Source organism: Etheostoma cragini, chromosome 5, assembly GCF_013103735.1.
Source record: "Etheostoma cragini isolate CJK2018 chromosome 5, CSU_Ecrag_1.0, whole genome shotgun sequence".
Taxonomy (NCBI): domain Eukaryota; kingdom Metazoa; phylum Chordata; class Actinopteri; order Perciformes; family Percidae; genus Etheostoma; species Etheostoma cragini.
In genome coordinates, this window is record NC_048411.1 from 29914257 (window position 1) to 29929226 (window position 14970).

At 41.8% G+C, this 14970-nt stretch overlaps 1 protein-coding gene across 1 annotated transcript in view; it reads right to left on the reverse strand.

The window, feature by feature from the left end:
* The window catches only part of ube2d4 (ubiquitin-conjugating enzyme E2D 4 (putative)), a 9874-nt gene extending 4831 nt beyond the window's left edge, over positions 1 to 5043 (reverse strand). The window contains exons 1-2 of the mRNA XM_034870928.1: positions 4731 to 5043; positions 1533 to 1596 (exon numbers count right to left, since the gene is read on the reverse strand). Coding sequence (XP_034726819.1) covers positions 1533 to 1596; positions 4731 to 4754 — 88 coding nt within the window. The 5' untranslated portion in view covers positions 4755 to 5043. The remainder of the gene's footprint in view (positions 1 to 1532; positions 1597 to 4730) is intronic.
* Positions 5044 to 14970: the final 9927 nt, after the last annotated feature.

Sequence of the window (14970 nt, forward strand, 5' to 3'; positions counted from 1 at the left end):
GACGTAGCAGGACGTAGCAGGATGTACTAGGACGTAGCAGGACACATCAGGACGTAGCAGGATGTACTAGGACGTAGCTAGACGAAGCAGGACGTTTACTGTGTTAACGGAGTGAGGACGGGAGGAGGATTCAGTGTTCAGTTTTGGATTTGGCAGAATCTTAATCCAGTGGATTTGGTATTCGGCCGAAACACCAAAAATCTGGATTCGGTGCATCCCAACGTCTTGGTTTATTATATTTAAAGAGATTTTCTTTCTATCTATCTAGTTGTTTTGATTAAGGATTTGTTTTAAATATCTATAACATCTGTTGTTTTGCACAGTTCATTCAAATAAAGCAATATTTGTCATTTGTCCGCAGCTCGTTCTGTATAAATAAAAGGATAACATCCTTAATAACATCCTTATTAATAACATCCTTAATAATAACATCCTTAATAATAACATTCTTAATATAACATCCTTAATAATAATATCCTTAATAATAATATCCTTATTAATAACATTCTTAATATAACATCCTTAATAATATCCTTATTAATAACATCCTTAATAATAACATCCTTAATAATAACATTCTTCATATAACATCCTTAATAATAACATCCTTATTAATAACATCCTTATTAATAACATCCTTAATAATAACATCCTTAATAATAACATTCTTAATATAACATCCTTAATAATAATATCCTTAATAATAATATCCTTATTAATAACATTCTTAATATAACATCCTTAATAATATCCTTATTAATAACATCCTTAATAATAACATCCTTAATAATAACATTCTTAATATAACATCCTTAATAATAATATCCTTATTAATAACATCCTTAATAATAACATCCTTATTAATAACTCACTAACACATTTGCAAACCCCTGACGCACAATGCCATTCTCCACTGATGTAATCCTTAAAAGCTGATTCATCCAACGCAATAAGGACTTATTATGTTCGGGTGTTGGAGTTTTGATAAAGGTTCTTTTTAGATGAAACAGATGTTGATAAAGTTTCTTTTTGGCGACATTATTTGAAATTGGACAAAAATAGAAGTTCGAAAAAAGATTATAAATTGCAATATATCACAGAATGATGTCCAAAGTCGCAATAATATCGTATCGTGGCATAAGTCTCGTGATGATACAGTATGGGGAGGCGTCTAGAGATCCCCCCCCCCCCCCCCCCAAAAAAAAAGAATAGAATAGACAAGAATAGAATGCCTTCATTGTCATTATACACAAGTACACAGTACCTGTGATTGAAGCAATCCCTTTACAGGGTTGACACAAAATATTAGAATATCAAATATCAAATATTAAAAATATCAATTATTAAAACAAATGTAACATGTAGGTAGTGCAGAAAAGTAGCTAGCTCAGAGATTATTGGCTGATGAGACGATTGATTTAGCCCTTTTGCAAGTGTATCCGTGTCACGTTCTCATTAGGGGCTGAGCCCCCTAAAGGTCTGACCCTAGCACCACCCCCCCGTCCAGGGATCCATATTCCCTTGCTACTTACAATCTTCTCCGACTGGCCCTGCGGAGCACTGGGCAGGCGGGTCCCTCTGCAGGTCTGACAGCTCCTAAAAGGAGAAATAATCACGATCAGGAATCAAAGAGGCTTCAATCTACTGGTGGTCAGTTGCAGCATCATAACAGCTCAATGGTGTTTTAGCCCTCGCTGCATTTGTCTTGTGTACTACTGTCAGAGTACAGTGATACTTTGTGCAAATGTGACAAAAAAAACTTTAATTTTTATGAAAGCTACCTACTGAAACTCAAATCCATGTCCGGGGTTTCCCTGCTACTGCAGCACCCAAGCCCCGAGTATGAACATAACTAAAAGACTTTGCTCGGATCTAATGATTGTTGTTGGACTTTATTAGGAAGTTTTGTTTTTAAGCTTTTTGATCGCTAGTTGTGTTTTATTTTACTCTAGATTTTCCAAGTTTTTGGACACAGTTATGGAAATAACATCTAAAACAATGTGAAAAAGACTCAAATCTAGCACAAAGGGACAGAAACTGATTACAAAGAGATGCCGAATGACCAAAAAGACCCAAAACAACCCCGTAGGAAACTAAAATCACCAAAAGGAGATGCACCACGACTAAAAAGCGACAAAACATGTATGGCGGGAATAGCTTTTTTTATTTATAATTGAAAAATGTCACTTTTTCTTGAGGAAGGACACTAAACCCCTCGCCAAAAAAACACGCACCTAAGTCTTCCCCAAAGCGAGGGAAAGCACCACATATAATGTCTGGCCAACTTGATTGTTTTTTTGGGGGGGGGGGGGGGGAAACCGAGCAAATGTGATAAGGGCTGCCCGATTAAATTAAACCATATGCATATAACAACATTGCAGCGGATGCAAGGACGTTATGTGCACTGGTGCGTCCTAGAGGAAAAATATTACTCGCGCCCTAGAGCCCTGTGAGATAACAGAAGCTAACAGAAGCTAACTAGCACCTGCACCGACTAGCACCGCTCACTGCTGTTGTCTGAATAACACAGACGGGACAAAATTGGGAAGTCAAAATCGTGATTGTGATTAAAATTTGATTAATTGTGCAGCCCTACTAGAGACTGTAACCCCCAATTTCCACCGGATGCGTAACGGCTGCGGACCGGCTCCGTGCTCCGCCGACCGTCAATCACCAGGTCCGGATTTGTTGTGGAACGGCAGCGACCATGACTGACAACCGAAGTCACGAGGACCCTCGAGATCTCGCAAATTCACGTAGAATAGAACCACGAAACCAACACCTTAGATAGTTAACCCAGAGGAGCAGAGGGGAAACCACTCTATGCTGTGTTTACAAGATGTAGCACATGGACCTACGATCAGCCTTGGATATAGTTTAACTTATTTTGAAAATTAACCAGATGTTTTATTTTGTTTCTGTGCTCGACTTCCTGTCCCGCGCTATCTGCCGTGTGCTAAAATGCTGCGGTGATCTCCGGCGTCCCGCAAAAATAGAAGCTGTGCGTATCTGCTCCGGAGCCATTCAGCAGTCAGTGTAAATACACACACATTGACTTTAATGGAAACCCAATGACTCCACCGCGGTTCTGGAAATTGGGGGTAAGTCCTACCGGTCTTGCAGTGGCAGCCATGTTTGCTGTGCACTCATGCTCCGGGGCTGTTGACATGTAAACAATGGTTTTAGGGACAGATGACTTCATAAATATTTCAGTCAGTCAGTTCCATTTTGACCGTAGATCTTGAGCACAAAGGTAGAAAGAAACAAAACAGAAACAATCTTGGCAAAGGCATAAACTATGTATGTTACATTCTGTGTTTAATATCTACAATGAATGTTTAACGCTACGACCAAACGTCTCTTCACACTATTCAAAAAACGACAGAATAAGAATGAGATTAAGTGTCTAAGTTTTCAGTAAAATTGAATTTATGTAGGCGTGTTTGGCACAGCAGTGGAAGAAATATTTAGATCCTTTACTTAAGTTAAAGTACTGAAGTTCTGAATTAAAAATGTTACTGAAGCAGCTAAACACACACACACACACACACACACACACACACACACACACACACACACACACATTTGATTTCTAAGTCAGTCTTTGCTGCAGACATTCAGCCATCCAGTGACGGAAGAAGTATTCAGATCCTTTACTTCCGCAAAAGTACTTATACCCCACTGTAAAAGTACTCCATTACAAGTAAAACACCCTGCATCAGGAAAATGTTCTTAAAGTATCAAAAGTAAAAGTACTCAATGCAGTACAATCCTCTTAAGTGTAAAGGATCCCAACAGTAATGTGTTTAATGGTCTCATCATCTCAGCTGGACTTGAAGGCCATTAGTTTGTTGGCTAGTGTCATTCATAATTAAACATATTTTATAGTTTTGTGTGCAGAAATCTTAATTTGTAAAGTAACTAAAGCTGTCCCGATTTGTGGAAAGTGGCTCCAATGTGTACAGTACTTAGTATCATTCCACCACTGGTTAACTGCATACAATACACATGTAAATAAAGCAACAAACAATACATTAAAGTACTTCAACAATCAAAAACATAAAACATAAATCTGTCACTGATTTAGAAAGGAAAACAAGCTGCCCGGTTTAGTGCCTGGTGTGCAGAGTTATTAAACAGGGGATGTACAAATGTTCCCAAATGGATAAACAGAAATGAAGCTCGTTATTTAATATCTTTTGAAAAGGAAGCCTATCTATTCTGTTATATAAATACACACACCGTGGCCTGCTTCGGTGGCCCGTTTGCCTTTCCATATATGGCAACGCTGACACTAGGGTTCAATTTTGGCAACAACAGAGCAGCTGTCATTCAGCGACTAAAACCGGTCTTATAACACATCCACGGACTAAAGCACATCATCAGCAATAATCCCAGTGACCTCCCACGATGATTCAGAAAAAAAAATTAAACCCAAACTCATCGTAGCTGTCAAAATAACGACGCCATTTAGGTTGTTGTCGATAGCTAGCTAGCGACACCGTAGCAATGCACCAACAGGGCCAACGGCGGTTGGTTAGCTAGCTAGGTTAGCTTCGTCTTTGTCTCTATATTGTTGTTTTTTAAAGGAGCAAAAAAACAAAGCAAGTACTACTACGCAGGTGATAAATACAAGGCAACACGTTGTTATGAGCTTCACATGAAGTACCACACTCAGAAAATAATATATGATAAGTGTTAGGATAGGAAGACGAAAATCATTCACCCACCTTCTGAATTCTTTTCAACGCCATTGCATCAATGGCTATGCTATGTAGCCTGTCAGCTAACGGTAACGGTTAGCACTTCACTCATACAATTTGGCTTCTGTGGCCGCGTTCTTTCAAATCTCACTCCACGTATAGTAAGGTTATCGCGTCTGACATGTAGCAGGCTTTGGGCTTATGGTTTCAAGTTCAATCTAAGCGTCAAGGTGTGTGTTAAATCTTGAGGTTTTTCGTTCGCTTGCACACAGAACAGCCGAGATATTTTTGCTGTCTCTCCTCTCGTCTCTCTCTCGGTTACAGGCAAACTGGTTTTGGTAATATCGCGAGACTTTTCGAACAAATCGTGTATTTACAATTGCAACACGATTACAACGTCCATGCCAGTGGCTCAAAATAGCCTAATACAAATAGTTTTTGTTTTTGTTGGTGACAGTTTTGACCCGATCCCTTTCACAATATCAAAGTTTATTTTTAGTTTATTAGGGCAGATGATTACAATGAATATTTCCATCAATACAAATGATCTATTTATCTATCAAAATTAAATGTTAGCACTTTGTTCATGTTGTTTTTAAAGCCATACTCCAAAGACATTTGCAGGTTCCTGCCGATGTTTTAGCTGTGGCAACCAAATCTGTCTCTTCAAGTTTGCCCCTTTATCACATGCTGACTTCAATTAAAGAGTTGTTTTTTTTTTTAATTTAGACTATATTTAAAGACATCAATGCATCCTCCTTAACCTCAACTCAGCACTAATATTTGATATAGGAATGCAGTGTTGTAACAAAAGGGTGACACATGGCCTCAATCATATTCAGTATGTGATTTCAACATAAAAAGTTGAACCCAGGTGTCCACAAGATGTCACTATTTGAAAAGAGCAAAAACACACACACACACACACACACACAGAGGAACATCATGGCCTAAATCATGTACAGCTTCGACTGCCCGGAAAACCTTTCATGCAAGATCAACAGTGTCACTTACTTAATGAAATCCTCTAGAGTAAATTAATTTATTTCCATTTTTGCTGTTGAATTAATTTGCCCAAGCTCAACAGGGCACGACAATGGAGCAGCGGAGTACAATGACGCCAAACACGTGTATTATTCCCGAATGCATAGGAATAAAGAAAAAGACTATAGAATTGTTCATTCCAAGCCCACTCATTGTAAAGGCATATTCATCTGAGTCAGCTGCGTGCTCCGGTTTCTGCACAGCCTTGTCTCGCAAAGCCTCATGAGCTTCCTTTTATATGTCTTAAACAAGAGTGAAAAAAGAGCTCTCATTATTTTAGTGAGTACGCATGAATGGGTCGCAGTGTTCATTCTTCTTAAATGGCTGATTCAGTGTCAGGTTGAGGATCCTATCGTCAGTGTGACACTGAGAGGGACCATTTTCCTTTGGAAAGCTGAAGATTCCTTCAGATAATATCTTATTGTTTGCTCATCTCTGTGCTCTCAATGACCTGCCTGTCCTCGGGGCCTGCCTGTAATCAGATTCAGGCAGCCGCAGCGGCAGAGGTAGCAGTTTGGGTCTTGTGCAGCAGCGGCCTTGTGTTCTGAGTTTGTCTATTTGGAGAGGACATAAATCAGCGTGAGGTTTTCGGACACAGTCGAGCTCACACTCTGTTGGCTTGAAGCCTCGGCTGACGAAGCCTCGCACAGTCTCCCCTACTGTAGCGTCCCCTGAAATCTCAAATCACATTGGTTTGCTTGCTACTGTGTACTTTAAAACCTGCAGGCAGGGGCGTAGTATAAGGTGACCAGACGTCCCCGGTTTTTGTGACCTGTCCCCGGCTGGATCTGTCCCCACAATGTCCCCGGTTTTCACTGTGACTGACAGACCCGAAATCGGAATGAAAGAAAGAAACCAGCGACCAAACGGAGCCGAGAGTCGCTCAAGACAAGCTCAGAGATGTTTTAGAAAGCCGTGTTTTTCGATGCTAAAATGACTTATTATTTACATGGAGTCTAGTGGGTTTAGCCAACGCAATTTCGCTGAGTTTTACGTTTTAAAAAGGGATCTTAATCTTTAACAGAAAGGTTCGACCTCCTTAGAAATCCTTTCCATGATGTTGTCTGTTGGGGGAAACAGCTCTAGGTCTAGCGTCCCCTTTTTAAGTTTTACAAAAATAAAAACATGACGTGTTTTGGAGGTAAATCCGCTTCTGAGCTGAAAATGTCCCCGGATTTTGTCTGAGAAATCTGGTCACCTTAGCGTAGTACTGGGGCGAAAGGGGGACTGAGTACCCAGGACCCTCATGTGAGGAGGGCCCAAAAACATGCTAGAGTGAATGGCTTTGGATGCAGGGAGGGGTCCACAAAAAATTGCCCTTCTACAGGACCCATAGGTCTATGTTGCTCCCATGCATGCAGGGTTCTTAGTGGGTCGGAGCGAGGGGGCTGGCTTCTGGGGCCCCTAATGTTTTCTCCAAAACACTAACATAGACACAGGCTAATTATTGCTAACTAACATGCTAGTTAACGTTAGTAATGAAACCTAAACAGCTAACGGAAGTCCAAACTGTCTGCGTGCTTCTCCTGACCACACGGTGTTTTGTCGACTATGCGACAGTAAGTTGCAGAGTAATGACACAATCAGTAGCCTATTTTCATAAAAACATCTGCTATGGAGCCATAACGTGAGATACAAGGTAACGTAGCTTTTATACATTGTCGTGTTTCTTCATAAATAAACAACGGGAAAATTGAGTCTTTTAATGCTTCAGATGTAAAGTTATTTGCTGTCAAAATGAATGGTAGTCAATGGGATGCTAGTGGCAGGTGATGGCTTTGTAGCATTAAAATGGCGCCATAGGAGGCGAAGGACCCCAATGGGTTGAACATGTGTTCGTGTAAATGTTGTTTCAGTCGTGCAACAGAAAACTCAAATTGGACAGATAGTCTAGCTAGCTGTCTGGATTTACCCTGCAGAGATTTGAGGACCAGGTAACCATAGTCCTCAGATTGGACAGATAGTCTAGCTAGCTGTCTGGATTTACCCTGCAGAGACCTGAGGACCAGGTAACCATAGTCTTCAGATTGGACAGATAGTCTAGCTAGCTGTCTGGATTCACCCTGCAGAGATCTGAGGACCAGGTAACCATAGTCCTCAGATTGGACAGATAGTCTAGCTAGCTGTCTGGATTTACCCTGCAGAGATCTGAGGACCAGGTAACCGTAGTCCTTAGAAACCAACCAAAATGTAAAACTAGCGGCATCGGTGCAATCCCGGCTGTGGAACGTAAAGGCTAAAGACCAAGTTAATGTTCAGGTCCGCGTCTTGAAAGGTCTACAAATGAACTGTCTACATAACTGAGAACTTCTTGTGCCTAAACAAGCTGTGACCATTTCACAACTTTCAACTTTAAAGGCCCAATCCTTTCGTTCAGAAAGGCGTCCTCTGGTCTAGATCTGAGGACAGAAAATGCATTACAGGGTATACAAACAAACAACTCATACTGTTGTATGGTTTGAAGGTTTGGTTTTCCCCGGAGGAGCATGACCCCAGATCCCCCCAGGATCGGGCTGAACCCCAAATGTCTTCCTGGCTGCGCCCCTGCCTTTCCGTTACGTGATGCTACCTTGTACACTTTCAAAGCAATAAGGAAGCAATGTGGTGGTTTAGGGCAACATATCATTGGCCGGTATGGGGAATTTCCATAGAAGTTGAGTTTTTAGTTACAGGACCAGTGCCCCAAGTTCCAAATTGATGTATGAGCTGAGGTGTGAGTGTGTCAGAGGCGGGATGATATGGGTGGGGGTGGCAGCTTAGTTGAACTGCCTCATGGGGAATATAGCCTATAGTGCTGTTATTTGAAACCACAGACTCAACAGACTCCAGTGATCTGTCTTCTTTTGTCACATGAGTCACCAAGTACAAGACATTGTATAACAGAAAACATTCCACTTATTGCATCAATTACGCTCAAGCTGCGTCTGAGCTTAAGTTTATTCCTCTCGGTGGCACTTTTCCCATGGTTGCCATGACAAAGCACATATGCTCACTGTCATTTTTCGAAAATTAACTTAAATGGATCTCGCTAATGTCTGAATTATCCAATAAAAGCACAGCCAATTAATGCCGAGCACAAGCTGGACTCTCAGTTCCCAGAGGTGTCCTACCTTGGGTCAGTGTATTAGCTTTCTGAGGGCTCTCTTATGGAACAAAGATCCATTGTTCCGCACACTAAGAGATATTTGTTCACTCCTTGTATCAATGGTCTTGATTTGATTATACACTCAGGCAATATGTGCAAGCAGTGCTCATGTTTGCAGTGAAGTCAGCACTATGCACAATCAAATAATTCTTGAGCTAAGCAACTGGAAAAAGGGTCATTATGTGTGGAGCAATCAGCGTTTCATGGCTCATTTCCTTAGCTCTGATTTGATTTTGCTTGTCAGTGTTAAGGTGGCCTTTGACCTAGAATCTCTGAATTGTTCCACAAATCCTCCTTTTGCTTTTGTGGGTATCAGTATTAGTGTTTTCTTCACTTGGATCAATGACTAAAAGTCTAATATAAGAGTTTTTCTGTAGCTTCTTCTCATGTTTCAGGCATTAAAACAAGCTGGTACACGACTGCATGTTTCTTTTGGCTTACCGGGTTCAAATGATTCAATCATATAAACATTTATAGCTTCGAGGATGTGCTTATTAAATGGTATTATATGCTTTAACTGCAGCTGTAGAGTACTCTGCAGGTTTTATGGGCCTAATTGCAGAGCTGGTTACGGGATGTCTCATTTACAAGCAGGGGTCCACCAAAATAATACTTCATTTTAGTGTTTTCAGAAACCAAGCCTGTTAAAATTAAAAGTGGCAGGCTGAGTGATGACTTGTTTGTTTGGACTCATTTTCAACATACAGAATCTAATTTTGAAGAATGGTCCCTTTCAAAAAGCATCTTGAGGGTAGGAATAAATGACCTATATCGCTGAGTGGTTTGGAGAACTTTGCTGCATCAGATTTAAAGTTAATCACATGTTTTGCATGTGAATATTCAGGCTTTTCTCTGAACAATTGGTACATATAGCCACAAAACGTAAAGCAGATTTATTTATTTCAGGTTTATTTATCAGAGACAAGTCAAATGTGCCAGAATTAGACATTAGAGGCAATTCTACGTTTGCTGTGCCTGGACTGGTGGTAAGCGGTTACCCTAAAAAAAGAAACGATTGATAAATCAACAATACATGCAGATTTAGCCCTAATTGATTAATTACATGCTAATGCTAATCCAGTTGGTCCAGATCCCAGACACGCACAGCTGAGCTGTCAGACCAGATAACACACAAGGCACAATAGCATAGAAATACATTTTGGTGCACGTTCACGAAAACAACATGGCTGGGACAGTGGTCTCGCATTGCCAGAGCACCGCGGAGGAGGGTCCGGCGAGTCAACCCGGCCTTCCGGGTCTTCGATGTCTTTTAAGCCAAAGACCATGGAGCCTGACCTTAACTGTTATTGCATGACACTCACTTTTTGTCGGATAAGCTCAACTGTGACGGCCCCTGAAAGGACTGTGTCTTACAGCCGGGCTGTAGGACTGTAGTCTTAAACTTGTCTTCTATTGTCTCTGACTCGTCTTGGACTCCTTGGTATTTGGACTCGGCCACTGGACTCGCCAAATATTGTAGTTTGTTCCAACCAAGTCCTGCACCATGTGTTTTTTTCTAAAGTTGCTTTTTCCTTTGAACCGAAACCCTTGCTGAATCACGCTGGTTCAGAAAACTGCTATTAGTTTATTGAAAATCCATCTAGAAGGGCGTTGAGACTGGCCGCCTCATGTACCTCCATCATCATCAATCATTTTCAGAGTATCCACATTGACTGTCACTTGGACTCGGTCTTGACTTGGACTTGAACCTCTTTGGACTCGGTTTTGACTCAGTCGACTACACTCACAGGGCTGTAGTCGACTCACAGTCACCTTTTCTGGGCTAAATGTACATGTATAGACCGCTAAATTAAACTGTTATGTGACTGGTCGTCAGGTTACAGGCTGGTGGGCGCCAAAATTGGTAAATATCTTACCAATTCATAGATAGATAGATAGAAAGATAGATGGATAGAAAGATAGATGAAAAGATAGATAGATAGATAGATAGATAGATAGATAGATAGATAGATAGATAGATAGATAGATAGATAGATAGATACTTTATTGATCCCCAAGGGGAAATTTGAGGTCCCAGTAGCTTAAAGACATCACACACAGCATACACATACATTATTTCAATCAGGAGAGACATGTTTGCCAATATGCAAATAAGATTTATTGTACAGCTCAAATAAAATGTACAAAGTCTTTGACGATTAGACTTCATCGCTATGTGAATCTCTTGTATATTCATGTATAGGTGTAGAGAACCATCACACCCCCAGACCTCCACCCCTGGACTGGTCTGGTCACTCTTTGCCTGCAACAACAGCTGATAGCAAAGGGAGAAACTGTTTAAAGTAGGGTCTGTGATTGGCCCTTGCCATTGTGTAATGATTCTGATTGTTTAAGCAGGAAGGTGAACGCCTCAAACAGCGGATTTAAATTAGGTAGGGCATTGATTATTATTGAGTTCTTCCTGAACAGCGTTACGCTGAGATACATTTCAATCAGGAGAGACTAGATGCAGATATGCAACATTTATACACGCGTGATAAAATATAGATTTATTGGGATAAGTTTAATTGATTTAGGAGTGAATCAATTTATAGTTGGGTCCTTCTGAAAGAATTTAGGCCGAGATACATAACAGGATGTTAAAATAACAAATCAACATACTAAATAAAGAATCCACATACATTCATTCATGCTTTATTCATACTGAAGCTGTCATTTACAATGCCATCGAGTCAGTTACAAAGACAAAGAAAACGACAGAGAAAGAAGAAGCAACACCATCACGAGAACATAGAAAGACACAACAACCTTACGAAATGGACAAACAGATCCGGATAATTGGGATGCAGAAGAAATACAACTACATAAAAGCGATTAGAAGTTTGGAGGTCCAAAAAACTGATTTCTAAAATGTCCAAAAGGCAAAAGTGAGTTGATTTTAAGAAAGTTTAGTGTTTTGTCCCACGAGTCAGGCACACTAGAACTCAAAGCTCAAATATCATTGGTACATGTTGTTGAGAATGCGTCGCTACTTTGAGACCTCTGAATCACAAAGCAACGTTCTGTTAAGATTTCGTTAGACCCAGAACTCAGAGGTATTGGACCAGGGCGTGGTCAGGATAAAGTTCAGGAGGTCTAATGTTAAGGTCTCCAACACGGGTGAAGCCTGGTGGCAGGTCGGCGAGGGGCTGGAAGGCAGCTCGGAGGGGAACAGGTGAATCTGCACGGAGAGGTAGAGTTAAAACGGTAATCCACAAAAGCAAAAACGCATGCAAAACACTAGGACTAGGACTAGGACTAGGACCAGGACAAGGACTAGGACTAGTACTTGGACTAGGAGCCAAGTTACCACAAGAGTGTATGCAACGATCTGGCGCTGAATAGGTGGTCAGCCCGGGATTAAATCCTGCAATAGGTATGATGAGTAGATGGGAAACAGCTGATTAGGAGACGGAGCGCCGGTGATTGGCCACGCCTCTTGTATCCAGCAACGCCCCCCCTCAGGTGATGACAAGTTGGGGGACTGCAGCAGACCACAACACATTCATGTTCAAATCTCCTGATGAAAAGGTGTGCCCGGCTGTAACAAAAGTAAAAAGATAACATTTAGGCTGTTTCCCTTTGACCAAGGTCACAAAATGTTACCACAATCTGTGACTAAAAGTCTTTTCTTACATTTTTTTTAATCTACTTTCTTTGTTCAAGGACATTGTTTCATCCGTTGCTTACTCTTCGTTCATTCAGGCTCCGGCTGCCAGATGATAAGTTTATATTTAGTCCGACTTTCTATTTGATTACAGTACCGAAGCGTTTGTTGCCATGTCTGTTTCATGGGAAATCCCTCCTTTGTCTCTCAAGGAAGCTCGGCAAAAACTGGGAAAACCTGAATTTGTCTTCAGAAGTCAAACAGCTGGAACGTATTTGATTACGGAGAGCAAGTCACTCAGACTAGTCAACGCTCCAGACCATGCCGAGGCTCTGGAGACCACTCATTGCAATAGCAGCACGGTAAAACTGTTTTCAGGGCTGTCAATCAAAGTGCCAGAGCTGCGGTGCAACGCGGCGACTCAGGGCGCTCGGGGGATTGGTTCTTAAGTGCTGCTTAACCCCCGAAGGATTACTGCTTCTTTATGACTATATGTGTGGTTTGTGTCTGTGCTCCAAATGATGCACATCTGATCTGGGTGGTTCAGGGGGCCACAGGGGTCTGGGTCTCTCTCTCTCTCTCTCTCTCTCTCTCTCTCTCTCTCTCTCTTTCTCTCTCTCTCTCTCTCTATGAGACACTAACATTAAAATCCTGTTAATCAGAGAAGAATTAGAGAAGTAACCTGTAAATCATTTTCGGAGATGACGCAGCCATAACTCATGCTCGCTGCTGTTGTAATAACAGCGATGTTAAACTTTTAACAACTTGGAGTTCTAGTTTTGAGTTTTTCCATTTCATTGCCAAGTTTGGTTATTGCCAAGCAATAACAACCTATATTTAATTTAAGTTTATAGCGGCAGCGCCCTCTAGAGGCCGTAGCAGTTACGACGGGACTAGCCTCGCATTGCCGGACCTTCCTCCACGGCGCTGCAGAGGAGGGTCTGGCTAACATGCTAGTTAGCACTGGTAATTGAACCTGAGCAGCTTCTCCTGACACTACGGTGATCTTTTGACTACGCGACAGCAACTCGCGTGGTTATGACACAGTCACTGTGGTGCATGCAGGGTAAAATAAATGGCGTGCATAGGAATTACAATGCACTGCTTTTCTCTGTAGGAATGGTTGATGAGAAATCAGCCACCTGTCGTTGGACAAGAGTTCACCGTGCAGAGCGCTTAGTGTCTGTGATTGTGCGAGGGAACGTAAGTGACCGGGACATGGGGGGGGGGGGGGGGGGGGGGGGGGTGGCTGTCCATCCTGCTGCACAATAAACAGTTTGTTTCCCAGGAGCACCCCTCATGTTCCTGTTGTTGGCTCCATCGCCGCTCACTGGGAAACGTCCTGGCCTCCATTGTCCAGGAGGTCGAGGGTCACAGGATGCTCCTAAAAGGCCCAAAAGGGGTGGTAAGAGGTTGGATAGGGAGGCATGATAAAGAGCTATTCCCCCCTCCCATCCACTCACCATCTCTCCACTCACACACACTTTAAAAAAAACAACAACACAACTTTAAAAATGCGTCTATTTTCCCCTCTCGTGTCCCACCGTCTTTTAAGTCAAAACGCCCGTCAGAATCAAGAATTTCAGGAAATGAAATTCGGACAATGCCCCGACTGACTGGTTCACATTTAACATCCGGATTAGTTTTTGGTTTCCTTCATGTGATGTGTGGAGCTCTGTCCCTTGCGTGCGCTCTTTGCAATATATCTTTAATGGACAACTTTGCTAATGCCAAATTCAACCTGAACAGCTTACAGAGGGTGAAAGCCAAATCATTACACCACACATAGCTGGACTTTTTACCACAAACCCAGCTTGAGTAGAGTTTATTCTACACTTCCATCCAGCTGGAACACAGGGCCGTGCGTACATCTCTCAGTGCACTAACTACATGCTTCCCCCCCAAAAACACTGCGTCCTTGCACCTGTCTCATTGACCTCGAGTGGATCTACTACAGATCTGAATGCAGTCTAAGATCAAGCAGACACACACTGTATAATCATCAGCTTCTTTTATTTCACATGCTGAATACAAGACAAATATATCAACATGTCCGCGCTTGTTTTTTAAAAATGGGACTTTCTGTTTTTTTATTTATTTTTATTATTCCTGTCCATCCCCGTCTGTCTGTCTGGCCGGGGCTCGCTCGTTAACTAGATTGTAATCTCAACCCTGGTCAAATAAAGCTTAAAAAAATAAATGAATACGATAAAAGATTAGCACACAAACAGCCTCGTGAATGCTGTTTGTGCAGCCCGATTAAATATGTCGCCTCATAATGACAGCAGACGTTTATGACAGTTAAACAGAGACACCCGGCTGCCATGATTAAAGTCTCTCTCTCTCTGTCTCACTCTCTCTCTCTCTCTATGTCTCTCTCTCTGTCTCTCTCACTCTCTCTCTCTCTGTCTCTCTCTCTGTCTCTCTGTCTCTCTCTGTCTCTCTCTCTCTGTCTCTCTCTGTCTCTCTCT